Below are 20,964 nucleotides of genomic sequence, written 5' to 3' on the forward strand. Positions count from 1 at the left end.
TCTCATAACTTCTCAACTTTCCAAACCAGAGGGAACCTATGCAATTTCATTTAACTTTGAGAGAACAGAGAGAGAGAGAGAGATACACAGATGCATACACACACCATAGCTAACTACTATACAGGTGCCAATCACACTCTGTAAATCTGCTTTCTGGGAAGCAAATCACTCTGCCAAAAAAGCATCACTATCAATGGAAATAAATGATCCACCTAAACTATACAAAGTAGTTACTATACTCAAAACACAAGAATTACATTGCATGAGCAATTATTTTCTCTTTAGATCACAAGTTCATTGAAGAAAGGAATCATGACAGGTTAGTAAAAATTTACAAACAGATCAGCATAAAAAATGAATTCAGAAAGCTTTTGGTATCTTTGATTGATGCTCTTAGAATTCATTTTTGTTTTCAATATTGTTTTGATAGGTAATTGTGGTTGCAACTATAAGAGCACATGCAATGAATGCAATAATCCAGCATCTGAAATATGGTGACCACAGTAAAAAAAAAAAAAAAAAAAAAATTTTACTTTAAATGTTACCAGTCACATGACCATTATTTAGCAGGCCCACAAAGCATTAGGCTCAAAAAGCATTTCATACAAGCACAAGACTGGCTACTAGTTAATGTTATGAACATCTGTTGACCACCAACAAAATATCAATACTTTGACCAGTATATACTACTCAGAAAAAATCCATGGAAAATGGCTAGAGCCTCAGAATCTGGGGATGGAGGCAATGTTCTCCTGAAAAAAAAAAAAAAATGATGCACAAACCTATAGAAATACACACAGAATGTAGCTCAAATGGAAAAATGTGTGAAAGGGCTTTAAAAACTCTAAAGCACTTTATGAATCTAGTGCTGGTAGATTCATAAAGGTGGCATTTTTAAGATGATATTATTCTGCCCTTACCCTATTCAAAGGAGCTAATTCAACCAAACAGTCCTTTCCTAACAGAGAAGCATGAACAAGACATTTGATTAACTAAGATGAAAAACTGAATTGAACATGTGAGAAAAAGGCCAAAATATAATATATAGTAAGTTAAGGTAACCCTTTAGTATCAATCACAATCTTACTGTGTCTAATTTTCCCCCTTTTGACAATGCTACCTGGATCATGAAAGCACTGTCTCATGAGGAATATCCCTATGTTATTCCACTTGTTTTTTTAATGGTAACAGCAAATTTTACACAAAGCTTTTAAAAGATATATAGTATAGAGACCACACTATTTACCAACCAAAATAAACATTAAAAAAACACTTCTCATATAATTATCTCATGCTCTATGGCTGATCAAAAGTTTTGCCATAATTGAAAAGTAAAAAATAAAATAAAATACAATACAACTAACTAGCTTTAAATGTCTTATTCCAAGCATCAGATTTTAAATGTATTCTTTTTACCTGATGATATACACAGAGAAATAATCTCAGTCAGGAGTTTTAACATGATCACAAGCAGAATTCACAGAAAATAAACCTGCAATGTAGAATTGCACATGAAAAGAATATCTTTCTGTTTCCAATATCAGGATACACTATAAAATATAATGACCTCATACTCATAAATATTAATACAACCAATTTACAAAATATATGTCTAAACGAAAGTCAATATTCATACTGTCTTTTCGATGTTTCCAAATGCCCAAGGTAAGATAACTTGCTAATATTTTATAATTGACATTATCTTAGCATGCTTTAAACAATGAATTTAATCTGGCATGATGAAGTAATGCAATTTATAACAATGTACTGGAAGCGAAGGGACTGATAAGAAATTGTTCTAAAAATGAATGGAGGTTTAAATAATAAAATATTTCAAAAAATATGCAGGTATTTCTATACAAAACAAGTATAATACACAAGCCAGCTTGCAGTATCAAAACATAAGGAAATAGAAAGGAAGCTACTCTTTGGCATTTAATGAATGTGAAATTAGAAAAGAACAGAAATGGAACTTTAATAGTGCTTGTGCTATTTTTAAAAGATCACTTATAAAATATACCATCATTAAACAGCCTTAGGTCTTATTTTCACCTAATTACCAAATGAATTTCTACTTTATATATACTAGTTAAAAATAATTGCACTGGTTATTTTTATTTTGATTGAATTTAGATTTTTAACAAAATTGTCACCATCATAAAATTAAATATTTTATAGTAGCAACTATCCTACAATTTTTAAACCTATAAGAAGAGAAAGGAACAAAAACAATCAAACTGGGGTACGAAGAAGCCACGTTTTATCAGCAAGCAGTTACTTCAAACTCCAATAATCAATGTTTTGTCTCCCCCTTCTGGGCAATACATTTTTTTATTTAAACAGCAAAGTAAGATTTGATCTTTTTTCACAGGATATATTCAAATAATTGGTGTGACACAAGTGTAACATTACATGAAGTAATCATAATGATACTATTCGATCAGTAAGCCAATAAAACTTCAATTTTATAATGCAGTAGCAGCTTAACAGCCCACAAACACATACTGCCATGCTTAGTGGTATTTTACAGCTAATATAATTACTATTACAGCTATTATAATTACTAGCTTATACTAAGAAACACATCAATAGCATTTTTAATTTATTAGTTTGAGCTTGGCTATAAGATTATACTTTTAACTGAAACTTTCTTTCAGTATGAACTCATTCAGCAGCCTAGGGAAACAAATTCATTTGGCTCTATTTTGAGAAAAGGGTCCTGGAATATTCGCTGAATCAGTGCCTAGGATTGCCATGCCCCAATTAGGGCAAAGAAGCATACATGTGTACCTACCCTTCATCTATGATGGGACTTTCCTTTTGAATCAGATTATTTTAAAAACATTGCAGAAACTACAAATATGACATTCTAATTACATAAAATGGGTTATATAGTTCAACAGCAATGTGCAGAGAGTATATTTTACATAAAGTAGGAGTTCGAAACAGAAAACCTAATTATAAAATTCTACTCAGTGCTACAAGTGCCAAAGAAATGGTTTTGCATGGTCATAACTTTATTTTTCTTTCTGTGATTTCACTGATTTCTCCTTGATTAACATGTTTAAACTGAACTCATCCTGACCTTGTCTTGCTCCTGATGTCTCTGGGAGTGCACACATGTGTGCTCAGTCGTGTCTGACTCTTTGTGACCCTATAGACTGTAGCCTGCCAGGCTCCTCTGTCCATGGGATTCTCCAGGCAAGAATACTGGAGTGGGTTGTCATGCCCTCCTCCAGGGGATCTTCCTAACCCAGGGATCAAAGCCACGTCTTCTACACCTCCTGCATCAGCAGGCAGATTCTTTACTTCTAAGCCACCTGGGAAGCCCCTTGATATCTCCATAAAGGCTCAAATCACCACCACTTCAGGGGCTCCCTGTCACTCAAACAGTAAAGAATCTGCCTGCAATGCAGGAGACCAGGGTTCGATCAGTCATTCATGCTTGTAATTTTCAGTTACTATTGATTCACACATCTCCTCTGCCCTTTTTCATCATATGCTGAGGCAGATATATTCTAGTTCCACAATCTCTCTCATCTATCACTTCCATTTAGTTTTAACCAACCACTCTCCAGTTCAGGGTCTTATTACTTAAACTACAGCAACAACTTCTCCTTCTTGATCTCCCTGCCCCAGTCTCTAACCTCTCCAATTTCCCCTGCACCATTAATCTTCCCCAAATGCAGCTTGAATTTTGTCATTCCATTGCTCAAAACTTTCCAGGATTCCTCACTGACTATTAAAGTACCAACTCCTTGGCATGTCCCTCCTAAAATGACCTTAACCTACCTTTCCACGTTTACAGTTCCCTGATATGCTTAACCCATGTTTTCAGTCACCTTAACAAAAAACCCCCGTAAACAGTGGCCTCTTTGTTTTTCTTCAAATGCTCAAGGCACACTCCTGCCGCAAAGTTGGGGCACTTGATGCTCTCTCTCTTGCCTGTAAATCTCCTCCTTAGATATTTGCACTGGCTCTCCCCAATTTCATTCATGTCTCTGTTCAGATGTCATTTGCTCAGAGAACTCACCTATCTAAAATAGTACATCCCTGATCACACTTGGCTTGCTCGCATTGCTTTTTCACCTTCATAGCACTTAACACTACCTGCCATTATATTTGATATGTGTCTTACTGTCTGTCTCCCCAAGTAGAAATACAAGCTCCATGAGGAATTAATCTGTATGGTTCATCATGTGAGCACTTAGAATAGTGCCTGGTCCATAATAGGTGGGCAGTAACTTTCTGTCCAAGAAAACAAAGAATCTGTGGCTAGAAACATTAACAAGCTCTTGAATGAAACAGTGCTGAATCAGGGATTTAAATTCAGGTCTTGATGATGCTAAAACAAACACTATCCAAAAAGACACCCCACTGCTTGCCCAAGGCTTTCAACTATTTCTGCCATTAAGTTACTTTATATTTAACATTGTTAGGTCTGGTCATTATAATTCTATTTTCCAATTACCATACATAATCATGTCAATTCTTATCCTTTTTTTTCCCCCACAGAAGAATGGTTCTTTTTCCATCCATGGATAAATTATTCCTGGCTTGCAGTGAAAGCTGTTTTAGTTGATTCCTAAATCTGTTTCAGGCAATGCGTTATTAAATTATAAAAACAATTTATTTTGTTTCAAAAAGTTTGCAACGCTTACAACTAGAAGCCATTGAAAAAGTCACTCAGTTCTTTCCATCTCTATCCTATTTTATCCTATTCTCTTTTGCTATTTTAAGATATTGACACGAAAATATTCTATCTTTTCATAGATAATATCTGTAACAAATCTTCAACTATTTTAGTAACTCTTTAAAATAACTGTCAATATTATTTTAAGACCACATATGAATTTTAAATTTTTTCAAAGTGCAGCAATAATCTATACCACATAACACATAGCTTTCAATAAACAGGCAAAACATTTTCTTTCTTCCATCCAGTTGAATCCTTCCCATCATTCTTGACCCAGAATAAATCATTCTATTAAATAGCATGAAAACTCAGCCAAAAAAAAAAAAGGCAGCTCAAAGTCTTCTTTTATTTTACCATGTAATTGTCATGCTTTATGTCTGTCATACCAAGCATTTCATAGAATTTAATACAGTTAACCAAAAAATCTAACTTAGACCTTTTTGCAAGATTCTTCATATGTTAAATACATTAAATATAAACAATAAACTTCAAAACCATCCTGAATCGAATATTATTACTATCCTCATTGTATCGATGGGGAAAGCGAGGTGCAGAGACAGTAAATAAATTATTTAAGGTCACATAGTTAGTATGTGCGGAGAAGGCAATGGCACCCCACTCCAGTACTCTTGCCTGGAAAATCCCATGGGTGGAGGAGCCTGGTAGGCTGCAGTCCATGGGGTCGCTAAGAGTCAGACACGACTGAGCGACTTCACTTTCACTTTTATGCATTGGAGAAGGAAATGGCAACCCACTTCAGTGTTCTTGCCTGGAGAATCACAGGGACGGGGGAGCCTGGTGGGCTGCCATCTATGGGGTCGCACAGAGTCGGACACGACTGAAGCGACTTAGCAGCAGCAGCAGTTAGTATGTGGAAAAGGCAATGGCACCCCACTTCAGTACTCTTGCCTGGAAAATCCCATGGACAGAGGAGCCTGGTAGGCTGCAGTTCATGGGGTCACTAAGAGTTGGACACGACTGAGTGACTTCACTTTCACTTTTCACTTTCATGCATTGGAGAAGGAAATGGCAACCCACTCCAGTGTTCTTGCCTGGAGAATCCCAGGGACGGGGGAGCCTGGTGGGCTGCCGTCTATGGGGTCGCACAGAGTCAGACACAACTGAAGCGACTTAGCAGAAGCAGCAGCAGTTAGTATGTAGCAGAGTTGGAATCTGAGCTCAGGTCTATTTGCCTCTGAATCCATGACCTTTACTAAAATTTGAATCCCTTCATAGGGTCTATACCATGGACATAAAAAGACAGACCCACTCTGTAATAGAGAACATTAATTCAAGGACATACATTATTACTATCTAAAGTAATATAGTAGTATAAAAGAGGCCCTTAAAGAACATACAATGTTATAGAAACTATAAAGTAGAAGGTGATTCCAGAAGAGAGTTAAAAATGAAGTGCTATTTAAGTTCAGATAAATTACTAGGAGGAAATCTGGGAATGGGGAAATGGAGATGGTGGGAGGTCAACAGGACAGACTTCACAGAACAGCTGAGGATGGAGAGAATGTTGACAAAGGAAAGAAAACATTCAAAGCAAAGCAAAAAAAAAAAAAAAAACGGATCCAATGAGTCAAGTCAGAAGCAAGATGGCTTGAGGTTGAGTGGATGGTTATGTTCAGGTAACAGCCTGACGGTAAAGTAAATTTCTAAAAAAGAATAGTGAAACTATGTCTGAGATCAGGAAGACCTCAAATGCCTCCAACTATGCCTCCAATCAACACCAGAGAGATAAAAGGAAGATAGGGTGATGAAGACCTGGTTCATTACATATTCCAGCTTTACAATTTCAGTCTGGCTTCTACATCACTCAGTTTTTGACCAACGTATATGGTCTTTTAGCAACAAAAACACTTAAAGTAGCTATTCTAGGATTTTTTCTCTCTCAAACACTTCTAGCATGTGTGCCTGCCTACTCAAGTCGTGTCTGATTTTTTGTGATCCCATGGACTGTAGCCCACCAGGCTCCTCTGTCCATGGGATTCTCCAAGCAAGAATACTGGAGTGGGTTGTCATGCCCTCCTCCAGGGGATCTTCCTGACCCAGGGATTGAACCAGCATCTCCTGCACTGGCAGGCGGGTTCTTTACCAGCTGAGCCACTGGGGAAGCCCTGTTTTAGGTTAATGAGACTGTGAAAAATAAACCCTTTTGAACCTGATTTACATCTGGTGATTTTTAAATATTTTTTTTTCTCTCCCTTCTAGTTTCAACAAACAACAACACATCTTCCTCCTGAAGGAACCTTCCCACCTACACTCTAGAATTAATACCCTCATCAATTCTTCTAGAAACCAATTCTTAGAGTTTGTTCCCTGTAATGCAGGATTTGCCTACTCCAATATAAGTAGCAGCTCACAGATAAAACAATGGGTATAAAATCATTTCTACTACAGATCCATCATAACACCCGTCTCATTATGGTGTCTTTTAAAACACACTTGGACAAAACTGTTCACTGACATAAGCAGCCATTTTGCACCCTTTCCTATATTTCATATTTTAGGCCCTATCTTTAATCTGTTTTCCTGTTTATCTTCCCCATTAGACATAGCATTTTGAGAGCACAAGCTATGTTCACTGCAGAAGATGTAAAATTTACATCTTTAATAAAAAGTGCTAAATATTATAATATTTACATTATACATTACAATATACATTATAATAGAGCTATATATATGGGGCTATGGAAAGGAAGGAGCTATCTAAGACACCTTCTCGTTTAAAGACTGACAAGAAGCTTAATCTTGATGGATATGTAGGAGCTTGCTTGGCACACTCAAGAAGAGAAAGCCATTTGGGCTCAAAGCAACAGAATGTGCTTGATTTAGAGGAATTAAAGAATAGGATGTTGGGGGAGGAACAAGATGACAGAGGAGTAGGTAGTCGTGGAGTACGTCACTCTCCACGCATACGTCAGGAATACACCTTCAGACACAGAAGTGCTTGCAGAACACCAGCTGAGAGTGGACAGGAGTACCTGACCACAGGAAAAGAATATTTAAAATCACGCAAAACTCAGCAGGATGAAGGAACTAGGGGGAAAACAGAAGTCTTAGTAGGACTGGACCTACCCTTGGCGGGTGGGAGAATTAAAACAGGGGTCCAATCTCCACAACGGGGGCAACTGTCTGAGTCAGAAGAGAAACATTTAAGGCTGAGAGTGAGGCAGCTGATCTCTGGCAGCCTAAATGGAATGAGAATCAGACAGTCCTTGTTTCAGCCTTACCTACCCCAGACAAGGATGCAGGTCCCCTAGAAGGTGCAGCAGCTGGGAGCTGGAGCATAGGGATTGCAGAGCAATCCCAGGGCAAGGGCTTCAGTTGACTGCTGGGAAAGGGACCGAGGGGATGTAAGGGAAGAGACTGCGGTGGAAAATGCCTGCGGAGGGAAGCCAGGCAGCCATGGAAACCATGAGTCACACATAGAGGGTGGAGCCATCACGTTAGCCTCTCTCTTCCAACCAGGCAGCATCTGGCAGCTGAACAATAGCGAGGCTGGCCCATCAAGCACCTGACATGTGGAACAACAGAGTAGGACCTCACCCAGGGTGCCCCTTAAAATGCCTGACGTGCTTAAGTACAGAGTAGGACTCCACCCAGGGTGCAGCTGTAGGTGCCTGATGTGCTGACCTACACAGGAGGACCCAGGAGGGGTGCCCCTTTAAGTGCCTGATGCACCAATCTACAGAGTGGGACCCCAGCCAGGGGGGACTCTCTATGTGCCTGATGTGCTGAACAATAGAGAAGGACCCCAGGCAAGAGAACCCTCTAAGTGCCTGAACCGGTGGAGCTATGGAGGAAGACTAGCCAATGAGGCCTTCTGATTGCCAGTTACCAGAGGCTCAAAAAAAAGATTCTGATAGGGCCATAACTCCTGCGGCTGAGGCAGTCTGTGTCCCTACACACTTGGTCAGGTTACCCCCAACTCAACCACCTTCACACTCAACCCTCACTGGGGCAAAGCTGCCACAGGCTAAGTCTTGTGTCTATACATGTGGGAATGCTTCGCTAGTGTCCAACTCTATGCAACCCTGTGAACTGTGGCCTGCCAAGCTTCTCTGTCAGTGGGGTTCTCCAGGGAAGAATACTGGAGTATATTGGCCAATATTGGTTGCCATACCCTTGTAGAGCACTATATCTCCTGCTGCCCCAGCTTCCAACTCCTCTGAGTACCTGGTGCTGCCAAAACCCCTGCAACCTAAGCAGCTGCACCACCTCCACACCCACCCCTCACTGGGGCAGATGCAAGTCCTCCAGAACAGTCTCAGGAGCAAACCCCAGTGGATGACCCACATGCACAGGTAGAAATAAAACCACAACTGAAACCCAGGGGCAGTCTGGCTAAGGAAGAAGAGCCAAAACCTTCCCACTAGCTGTACAAGCTGCAGATTAAATCCACAGGATCAACTAGGCAGACTCTGTATCTATGGTATACATAAAAGGATACTGAGAGCGTCCAAAAAAAAAAAAAAAAATGCACTAGTTCTGACAGCCGTGGACACTGGAGGCAAGAACACACAGGAGTAGAACCAGATGAGAATGTAAGCTGCCCACACAGCAGGTCCACAGACCAGCGCAGCGTTGGAGGGCATCCTAGGGAGGAAACGTGGACTGTGACTCCCAGAGAGGGAAAGGTCGCTGACAGCAGTGACTCAAGAAAAATATTTACTATTCTTACACTTTGACTTGGTTCTTTTGGGGTTTTCTTTCTTTTTTTTTAACCTTCTTTTTCATCTGTTGTAGTGGTCGATTTTATTAGCACTATGATCTTTTGAGTTTCTTTTCTCAATCACATTTTTCATTGCTGTTATAAAGGTCCGTCTTCACATTGGCCTTTTGCAGTTCTGTGGAGTTTTCCTTTTTCTTCTTCTCCTTTTTTATTTATTTATATTTTTTTAATTTTAACATTTAAATGTTTTAAACCTATTATTCTTTCTACATTTATTCCTCTGTTTGCTTTTCCTATTGTTCTTTCCCCCTTGCAGATAACCTTTAATAAATGCATCTTCTTTATCTACCTCTATTTAACTCTGCATTTCTATTCTTTCTTTTCCTTCTTTTTCTCACCATATTTGTTAGTTTTGTTTTCATTGTGATATATTTCCCAGTTGGTACATTGCTTTAGTTTTGTTTTCCAGTTTGTGCTTTAGTTTTGTTCTTAACTGGTAGATATCATTTTTGGTTTCCTTTGTTCCCTGGGTCAATCCACTGTACTTTATTTTTGTTGGACTGTTTTGATTTTGTGTATGGGTATATATGCATATGTGTATACTCCATTATTTTAATCATTATTTGCCTGATTCTATAACTGCCATTTTTCTGGAGTTCATCTTTGGTTTTTTGTTGTTGTATATTTGTTTTAATCCCATTTAATTCCATAACAAACCACCTATGGAATCTCCATTCCTGGCCAGAGATAAAGCCCTGAGCCTTTGGAATGGGAGCACTGACTCCAAGACCCTAGACTACCAAAGAACTCCTAATCCTAGGGAGCATCAAATAGTGAGAATGCCCACAAAGACAACCACTTGTATATAAGACCTGGCATCACACAACTGCCAGTAGCACCCTGTGCAGGACACCTCATCCAAACAACAAACAAGTCAAAAATACAAACCCAATCGTCAGCAGACAGGATTGCCACCTCACTCAGCCCTGCTCACCCCAGGAAAAAAAAATCACCACAAATCTCACCCTACTGGAAGCTTACATAAACCACTGGACAAACCTTATGAGGGAAGAAGCCAAAAGGAAGAAAGAATTCAACCTTGACGGCTGGGAAAAGGAGACCTCAAACACAGTAAGTTAAAAAAAATAATGAAAAGGTAGAGAAACACTGCACAAATGAAGGAATAAACTAGAAACACACAAGTCCAAATAAATGAGGAGGAAATAGGAAAACTACCTGAAAATGATTTCAGAATAATAATTGCAAAGATGATCAGAAACCTTGAAAATAGAATGGAGAAAATGCAAGAATTAATTTAAAAAGACCTAGAAGAATTAAAGAATGAACTCACAGAGACAAACAACACAATTACTGAAAATAAAAATACTCTAGAAGGAATCAATAGCAGAATATCTGAAGCAGAAATATAGATCAGTGAACCGGAACATAAAATTCTGGAAATAACTTCTGAAGAGCAGAATAAAGCAAAAACACTGAAAAGAACTGACATAGTCTCAGAGACCTCTAAGACAATATTAAACATACCAACATTTGAATTATAGGGTTCCCAGAAGAAGAAGAGAAAATGAAAGGGTATGAGAAAATTTTTGAAAAGATTATAGTTAAAAATTTCCCCAACATGGAAAGGGAAATAGTCAATCAAGTTCAAGAGGCACAAAGAGTCCTATACAAGATAAACCAAAGGAGAAACATGCCAAGACACATACTAATCAAACTAACAAAGATTAAACACAAAGAAAGAATATTAAAATCAACAAGGGAAAAGCAACAAGTAACATAAAAGGGAACCTCATATGTTTAACAGCTGATCTTTCAGCAGAAACTCTGCAGGCCAGAAGGAAACGGCAGGATATATTTAAAGTAATGAAAGGAAAAAATCTACAACTAAGATTACTCTACTGCCAAGGATCTCATTCAAAATTGTGGGGAACTCAAAAGCTTTTTAGACAAGCAAAAGTTAAAGAGAATTCAGTAAAACCAAACCACCTTTACCACAAATGTTAAAGGAATTTATATAGTCAGGAAATACAAGAGAAGAAAAAGATCTACAAGAGAAAAGAGAAGAAGAAGATTGCTGGGAGAAATATCAATAACCTCAGAAACACAGATGACACCACCCTTATGGGAGAAAGCAAAGAACTAAAGAGCCTCTTGATGAATGTGAAAGAGGAGAGTAAAAAGTTGGCTTAAAACTCAACATTCAGAAAACAAAGATGATGGCATCCAGTCCCATCACTTCATGGCAAATAGATGGGGAAACAATGGAAACAGTGACAGACTTTATTTTGGGGGGCTCCAAAATCACTGAAGATGGTGACTGCAGCCATGGAATTAAAAGATGCTTGCTCCTTGGAAGAAAAGCTATGACCAACCTAGACAGCATATTAAAAAGCAGAGACATTACTTTTCCGACAAAGTTCCATCTAGTCAAGGCTATGGTTTTTCCAGTAGTCATGCATGGATGTGAGAGTTGGACAATAAAGAAAGCTGCTGCTGCTGCTGCTAAGTCACTTCAGTTGTGTCCAACTCTGTGCAACCCCATAGATGGCAGCCCACCAGGCTCTCCCGTCCCTGATATTCTCCAGGCAAGAACACTGGAGTGGATTGCCATTTCCTTCTCCAAAGCATGAAAGTGAAAAGTGAAAGTGAAGTTGCTCAGTCATGTCCGACCCTCAGCGACCCCATGGACTGCAGCCTTTCAGGCTCCTCCGTCCATGGGCTTTTCCAGGCAAGAGTACTGGAGTGGGGTGCCATTGCTTTCTCCGAAAGAAAGCTGAGCGCTGAAGAATTGGTGTTTTTGAACTGTGGTATTGGAGAAGACTCTTCAGAGTCCCTTGGACTGCAAGGAGATCCAACCAGTCAATCCTAAAGGAATTCAGTCCTGAATATTCACTGAAATGACTGATGCTGAAGCTGAAACTTCAATACTTTGGCCACCTGAGGCAAAGAACCAACTCATTGGAAAAGACCCAGATGCTGGGAAAGACTGAAGGCAGGAGGAGAAGGGGACAACAGAGGATGAGATGGTTGCATGGCATCACCAACGCAATGGACATCAGTTTGAGTAGGCTCCAGTGGTTGGTGATGAACAGGGAGGCCTGGGGTGCTGCAGTCCATGGGGTCGCAAAGAGTCGGACACAACTGAGCAACTGAACTGAACTACACTGAGACAATTAAGAAAATGGCAATAGGAACACACATATCAATAATTACTTTAAATGTAAATGGATTAAATGCTCCAACCAAAAGATACAGACTGGCTGAATGGATACAAAAACAAGACCTATATATATGCTGTCTACAAGACATCTACTTCAGACCTAAAGACACATATAGACAGAAAGTGAGAGGATGGAAAAATATATTCCATGCAAATGGAAAGCAAAAGAAAGCTGGAGTAGCAATCCTCATGTCAGATAAAATAGACCTTAAAATGAAGAAGATTACAAGAGATAAGGAAGGACAGTACTAATGGTCAAGGGATCAATCCAATAGGAAGACATAACAACTGCAAATATCTATGCACTCAACATAGGAGCACCTCAATACATAAACAAACTCTAGCAGACAGAAAAGGAGAAATTGACAGTAACACAATAATGGTAGGAGACTTTAACGCCCCACTTACACCAATGGACAGATCATCAAAGCAGAAAATTAACACGGAAACACAAGTCTTAAATGATATATTAGATGAGACAGATCTCATTGATATCTTCAGAACATTCCATCCAAAAGAAGAAGAATACATTTTCTTCTCAAGTGTACATGGAACATTCTCTAGGACAGACTACATCCTGGGTCATAAAGCAAACCTCAGTAAATTTAAGAAAACTGAAATCATATCAAGCATCTTTTCTGACCACAATGCTATGAGACTAAATATCAATTACAAAAAAAAAAAAAAAAAACACTGTAAAAAAACACAAACACATGGAGATTAAATAATATATTTCTAAATAACGAATAGGTTACTAAGGAAATCAAAAGGGAAATCAAAAAATTCCCAGAAAATAAATGACAATGAAGACACAACTCCTCAAAATCTATGGGATACAGCAAAAGCAGTTCTAAGAGCGAAGTTTATAGCAACACAATCCTACCTCAAGAAACAAACAAACAAAAAAAACATTGGATAGACAACCTAACTTTCTGCCTAAAACAACTGGAAAAAGAAGAATCAAAAAACCCCAAAAGTAGTAGAAGGGAAGAAATCATAAAGATCATAGCAGAAATAAAGATAAATGAAAAAAAGAAAAGAAAATTAGTAAAGATTAATAAAACTAAAAGCTGGTTCTTTGAGAAGATAAACAAAATTGACAAACCTTTAGCCACACTTTTTAAGAAAAAAAGAGAGAAGAATCAAATCAATAAAATTAGAAAATGAAACAGAAGTTACAACAGACAATGCAGAAATACAACAAATTACAAGAGACTATTATGAACAACTATATGGCAATAAAATGGATAACCTGGAAGAAATGAACAGAATCTTAGTAAAGATCATTCTTCCAAGACTGAACCAGGAAGAAATAGAAAGTATGAACAAATCAATTACAAGCACTGAAATCAAAACTGTGCTCAAAAATCTCCCAAAAAACAAAAGCCCAGGGCCAGATGGCTTCACAGGGAAATTCTATCAAACATTTAGAAAAGAGCTAATGACTATCCTAAAATTCTTTCCAAAAAATTGCAGAGGAAGGAACACTTCGAAACTCATTCTGTAAGGCCACCATCACCCTGATGCCAAAACCAGACAAAGACAACACAGAAAAAGAAACCTAAAGGCCAATATCACTGATGAACATAGATGCAAAAATCCTCAACAAAATTCTAGCAAACAGAATTCAACAACACATTAAAAAGCTCATACACTATGATCAAGTTGGGGTTATTCCAGGGATGCAAGGATTCTTCAATATATACAAAGCAATCAATGTGATACATCATATAAACAAATTGAAAAATAAAAATGATATTATCACAATAGATGCAGAAAAAGCCTTTGAGAAAATTCAGCACCCACTTATGATTAAAACTCTTCAAAAAATGTGCATAGAAAGAACCTACCTCAACATAGTAAAGGCCATATATGATAAGCCCACAGGACACATTATTCTCAATGGTAAAAAACTGCCAGCACTCCCCCTAAGATCAGGAACAAGACAAAGGTGGCCACTCTCACCACTATTATTCAACATAGTTTTGGAAGTCATAGATACAGCAATCAGAGAAGAAAAAGAAATAAAAGGAATCCAGATTGGAAAACAAGAAGTAAAGCTCTCACTTTTTGCAGATGACATGATACTATACATAGAAAACCCTGAAGATACTATCAGAAAATTACTAGAGCTAATCAGGGAATTTAGCAAAGTCACAGGATACAAAATCAATACACAGAAATCACTGGTGCATTCCTATATACTAACAGTGAAATATCAAAAAAAGAAATTAAGGAATCAATTCCATTCACCAGTGCAACAAAAAGAATAAAATAACTAGGAATAAACCTACCTAAGAAGACAACACTGAACAGAAAATTATAAGACACTCATGAAAGAAACCAAAGATAACATAAACAGATGAAGAGACAGTCCATGTTCCTGGGTAGGAAGAATCAATATTGTGAAAATGACTATACTACCAAATGCAATCTACAGATTCAACGTGATCCCTATCAAATTACCAATGGCATTTTTCACAGAACTAGAACAAAAAATTTCACAATTTATATGGAAACACAAAAGACCCTGAATAGCCAAAGCAGTCTTAAGAAAGAAGAATGAAGCTGGAGGAATCAACCTTCCTGACTTCAGATTATACTACAAAGGTACAGTCATCAAAACAGTATGGTACTGGCACAAAAACAGAAATATAGACCAATGGAATAAGATAGAAAGTCCAGAAATAAACCCACGCACCTATGGGCACCTTATTTTTGACAAAGGAGGAAAGGATATACAATGGGGAAAAGAGAGCCTATTCAATAAGTGGTGCTGGGAAAACTGGACAGCTACATGTAAAATAATGAAAGTAGAATACTTCCTAGCACCATACACAAAGATAAACTCAGAATGGATTAAAGACCTAAATGTAAGACAAGAACTATAAAACCCTTAGAGGAAATCATAGGCAGAACACTCAACATAAATCAAAGCAAGATCCTCTATGACCCACATCCTAGAGTAATGGAAATAAAAACAAAAGTAAACAAGTGGGACCTGATTAAACCTAAAAGCTTTTGCACAGCAAAGGAAACTATAAACAAGGTGAAAAGACAACCCTCAGAATGAGAGAAAATCATAGCAAATGAAACTGACAAAGGATTAATTTCCAAAATATACAATCAACTCATTCAACTCAAAACCAGAAAAACAAACAATCCAATCAAAAAGTGTGAAAAAGACCTAAACAGACATTTCTCCAAAGAAGACATACAGATGGCTAACAAACACATGAAAAGATGCTCAACATCACTTATTATTAGAGAAATGCAAATCAAAACTACAATGAGAAATCACCTCCCACCATTCAGAATGGCCATCATCTAAAAGTCTATAAATGATAAATGCTGGAGAGGGTGCAGAGAAAAAGTAACGCTCTTGCACTGTTGGCGGGAATGTAAATTGATATAGCCACTTTGGAAGATGGTATGGAGATTCCTTAAAAAACTAGGAATAAAACCACCATATGACCCACCAATCCCACTCCTAGACACATATACTCCAATGTTCATTGCAGCACTATTTGCAATAGCTAAAACATGGAAGCAACCTAGATGCCCATCAACCAATGAATGTATAAAGTTGTTGTATCTATATACAATGGAATATTACTCAGCCATAAAAAGGAACACATTTGAGTCAGTTCTAATGAGGTGGATGAACCTAGAGCCTATTACACAGAGTGAAGTAAGTCAGAAAGAGAAAGACAAATATTGTATACTAACACATATATATGGAATCTAGAAAGATGGTACTGAATAATTTATTTGCAGAGCAGCAATGGAGAAACAGACATAGAGAACAGACTTATGGACATGGGGAGAAGGGAGGAGAGGGTGAGATGTATGGATAGAGTAACATGGAAACTTAATATGTAAAATAGCCAATGGGAATTTGCTGTATGTCTCAGGGAACTCAAACAGGGGCTGTGTATCAAACTAGGGGGTGGAATGGGGAAGGAGATTGGAGGAAGTTTCAAGAGGGAGGGGACATATGTATACCTATGGCTGATTCATGCTGAGGTTTGACAGAAAACAACAAAGTTTTGTAAAGCAATTATCCTTCAATTAAAAAATAAACTTTAAAAAAATTTTTAAAAAATAGGATGTTAACGAACTGCCAAGCATTCCCATACAGACAGGGGATAGGTGCATGTAAGAGTGCAGCTAGAGGTGAAATCAGAAAAGATCGCAAAGAGAATAGGGAACCATCTGAAAATTTGAGGGGGCAGCAGCAGCATTTCTGGTAACCACATAGAGCATTCATGGGTGAGTGTGAAAGCAAAGACTAGGAGAGTATTGAGGAGACTACAACAATCACAGGAGTGTTAGATGATGGCTCTGAAATTAGGGGAGAGAACTGAGAGTTATTTAGGAGAAATAATCAACAGAACTTGATAACTGATTATGGAGAAATTGGTAATCTTGCAGGGGCTTCTGGCACAGGTCATTGGATTGTTTATGTTGTCACAACCAGAAATATAGGCTGGTTCTGGCCCACATTAAAATAAGCTCTAGATTCATTTATTGCCCCAAACTCTGTTATTTAACCCCATCCTTCTACACCTAAGCCTCCAGTTTAATGCAGGGCCTCTTTGACTCTCACATGTCTCCTAGGTAGCCCCCTAAACAAATCTCTATCCCAATCCAGTATTTCTCAAAGTGAGCTCTTTATTCTAACTAATCAGGATGTCCTGTGGTGCTTAATAAAAATGCAGAATTCTTGGCCTTATTCCAGACCCCATGAGGGACAAAATTTGCATTTTGATACTTTCAACTTTGAGTACCATTAGCCCAATCCAGCCTACCTACTACTATCCAATTTATTTTTCTTAAACTCTGCTTTCCTCATGTAACTTGCTTGCTCAAACTGATTTCTAATCTACCTGGACTTTAAGATCTTCTTTTAACTTGATTTTTGAATCTTTCCAATATACATTTTTTGTTCTGTACAAAATCAACGTCATTTCTCATTTCTTCCTTCTCGCCCACCTGCCGTACCCCCTCCCAAATAAAATTTGGTTGTCTTTCCAAGCTTTTGCATTGAATATTACTTCCACAATCTGAGAGCTTTTCCATCATTTCCCCTCCCCCATCAAATCCCAACCACCATATCCTGAAAGTCTAGAAATTTGCATGGATTTTTCTCTAATTACTCTAACCCACCTTATGTCTCCTGCCTAATACATAATATTGCTATGGCACAATTAGCAGGCACAATTTAAGATTTGATTATTTCAACATATATTATTGCAATGATAAGGTTTTATTCTTATTTTCCAGTCATTAGCGCACCTAGCACAGTTCTTGGTACACAATAAGCACTAAAGAAATATTTGCTGATTTTGGAAATCATTCCAAAAGATGGATGGCATTTTCTCCCCAATGTCACATGAATCTGTTAGGCAGTTAGAATGGGAAACAGGAGTCTAGAATGGGGGTGGCTAAAAGATAAGGAAGGGAAAACCCATGAAAATAGAACAAAGGAAGGTTCGAGGGCCGGAGTGAGGACCTCAGGTAGAACAAACAACACTCCTGGCTAGCACAGTTTACATAGGGCGGGCCCAGGGGGAGAAAAAAACATATAGAAAGAGAAGCCCAAGGGTGTATCTCTCTCTCTCTCTCTCTCTCTCGGTGGATTTTCCTGCTCTTTTCTAAATAAAATGGAGCTGTAACACGGAGCTGTAACACTGATTTGTCTAAGAGCTATAACACGGTCTGTCCAAGACCCGAGAGCTGTGACATACCGAGGGCTTTAATGTCCATCACTCCAAATCTTTGTTGTGATGAGACAGAACCAAGGAGCATACACTCGCCTGACAAATCCAAAAAGACAAAAAGAGGACTTCAATATTTAAAAGCAAAACATATGTAAATATATTCACTATTCTAGATACCTGGTGATGTTCAAGACAATGTTTCCTGGGGCAGGGGGTGGGGTGGGGGGTGGATACATTGGGAGACTGGGACTGACATACATACACTACGATGGGAGTGTGCATGCTCAGTTGTGTCTGACTCTTTGCAACCCCACGGACTGCAGCCCACCAGACTCTTCTGTCCATGGGATTCTCCAGGCAAGAATACTGGAGTGGATTGCCGTGCCTTCCTTCAGGGGATCTTCACGACTCAGGGATTGAACCCACATCTCCTGCATCTCCTGCATTGGCAGGTGGATTCTTTATCACTGTGCCACCTCAGGAAGCCCATGTACACACTAGTATATATAAAACAGATAGCTTATAAGAACCTGCTTTATAGCACAGGAAACTCTACTCAATACTCTGTAATGGTCTGTATGAGAAAAGAATCTGAAAAACAGTGGATATATGTATTTGAATAACTGATTTACTTTTCTGTACATCTGAAACTAACACAACACTGTAAATCCACTAAACTCCAATAGAAATTTTAAAAAAAGATAATGTTTCCTGGCCTGTTTTCTAAATACAGACTGCTTAATCATGAAGGCAAGGTAATTACAAATAGCTCTTAATTAAAATACAGGCCACTTTTGGTGTATTGATGTAATAGTGTATCATGTAATTGTGGCACTGCAATGCAGTGTCTCGTGTATATAACCTTTAGATCAGCAGTCCCCAACCTTTTTGACACCAGGGACCAATTTCATGGAAAATTATTTTTTCACAGACTGGGGTAGGTGAGGATGAGTTCAGGAATATTCAACCACATTGCATTTATTGTGTACTTTATTGCTAATCTAATGTCATAGCTGATCTGACAGGAAGTACTGGTCTGTGGCCTGGAGGTTGTGGACCCCTGCTTAGATGACAGCAACTGAAAGAACCTTAAAAGATAATGCAAGCCAATCACTTCAATTTATCTACTTAATAACTGAACCTCAGATAAATTATATGACTTGCCCAAAGTCACAAAGCTGATGAGTAGCACCCAGCAAAGATAAGCACCCAGGCCTCCTGACTGAACATCAAAGGCTGCTTTCATTACACCATGTGCTCAGAGATACTAAAGTCAAAGTAAGATGCTTCAGTAAGAATTCCTATTAGCATAAATGAAACTTTTAGGAGTCTCTCCCTGCTATCCTGAAAAATTAAGGTAAAACACACCTCAGAATCATAAGCACTGACACAGGCACAGTTCCAAAAAAAATTTTAAAAAGAAGTAAAACTTTCTAAGACAAAATATACAATCATATTCCAGTTCTAAAGTACTTCCCAAAGCCACAGGAAAAATACTTACATAGTTAAATTCTAATCATGTGATCTTAACATTCATCTTACTACTTTGGTAAAATATACACCAAAAGAAGAACCGAACACATAAAATACTAGAAGCAAAAATCACTCAATCTCCAAAAGCACGAATTCACATCTAAGGGTAAAACACATCTTTGGTACTCACCGTAACTTTACTTCCAACTATCTGCATGCAGAGGTCAACGGAGAGTAGTTATGGTGTAAAAAAAAAAAAACAAACAGCAACAGTATTAATAATCAGAAGCTTTTCACAGAAGTGTTTAGTAAATTAGTAAATAGCACCTCTATGTGTACTTTTAATATTTTAGATTTAGAGGTTAAATACATCAGTATTGATTTCTACCATATTCCAAAAATGTATAAAGTCAGCAGAATAAAGATTCCCAAATAAAATTATTACCATTTGAGGATTTTTTTTTTAAGTTTTCTGTAATGGGCTTCTCAACTAGTTGTAGTATAAGTATCAAGTAATTCAAGATTAAGTGCAATCAGGCATCAGATATTTTATCAGCCCACAACCTCTCAAAAAATTATCATGAGAAAATTGAATTTTATTCTAATATTGTTTTTTTTTCTGTGTTTTAACAGGCATACTATTAAGCTTGAAATTAGGTATTTTAGAATATAAATGTTGTACGTAAAGTCATGTGTTTAAGTTAATAAATAAACTTGAGGTTGAAAATGGGAAATTTTTTATTGTTATGAATTTAAGGTTTAAAATATTGTTTTATATTATACTTGAAAACTACAAAGAAGATAGATTTCTTATGATTCTGGTTTTCTAGGTCATCCTAGCATTTCTATTATAACAACACAGTTTTCTATATAATGTGAAGACAAAGAAGCAGTTTGTATTTAAATATACTTATTCAGAAGGAGGAAATAGTTCAAAAATTACAACCTCAGTTGAGTTTTTCTTATGGTGAAGAGATAAGAGAATTCCTAAGAATTTGTGCTTAAGAAGGCAAGAGCTAAAATCATAGTCCTAAAGTATAATTTTAAGCCAGAATCCAAATATAAATCATTGTTATCAGATTCCTACACTTGAAAATCAAGCAATGTTCAAAAAAAGAGTTCATCCATATTCTAAAACTATTCATCT

General features: G+C 37.7%; 1 protein-coding gene across 10 annotated transcripts in view; it reads right to left on the reverse strand.

Annotated features, from left to right (window-relative positions):
* DIAPH2 (diaphanous related formin 2) overlaps positions 1 to 20,964 on the reverse strand; it is a 1,048,054-nt gene that overhangs the window by 934,997 nt on the left and 92,093 nt on the right. For 9 of the 10 annotated variants that reach the window (XM_025277003.3, XM_025277005.3, XM_025277006.3 and 6 more), the window contains one exon: positions 20,008 to 20,028. The exons of the other annotated variant lie outside the window; for it this stretch is intronic. In XM_025277003.3, the coding sequence (XP_025132788.1) occupies positions 20,008 to 20,028 (21 nt within the window). The remainder of the gene's footprint in view (positions 1 to 20,007; positions 20,029 to 20,964) is intronic. 10 annotated transcript variants of the gene reach the window in all.

The sequence above is a fragment of the Bubalus bubalis genome, chromosome X (assembly GCF_019923935.1).
Source record: "Bubalus bubalis isolate 160015118507 breed Murrah chromosome X, NDDB_SH_1, whole genome shotgun sequence".
Classification (NCBI taxonomy): Eukaryota; Metazoa; Chordata; class Mammalia; order Artiodactyla; family Bovidae; genus Bubalus; species Bubalus bubalis.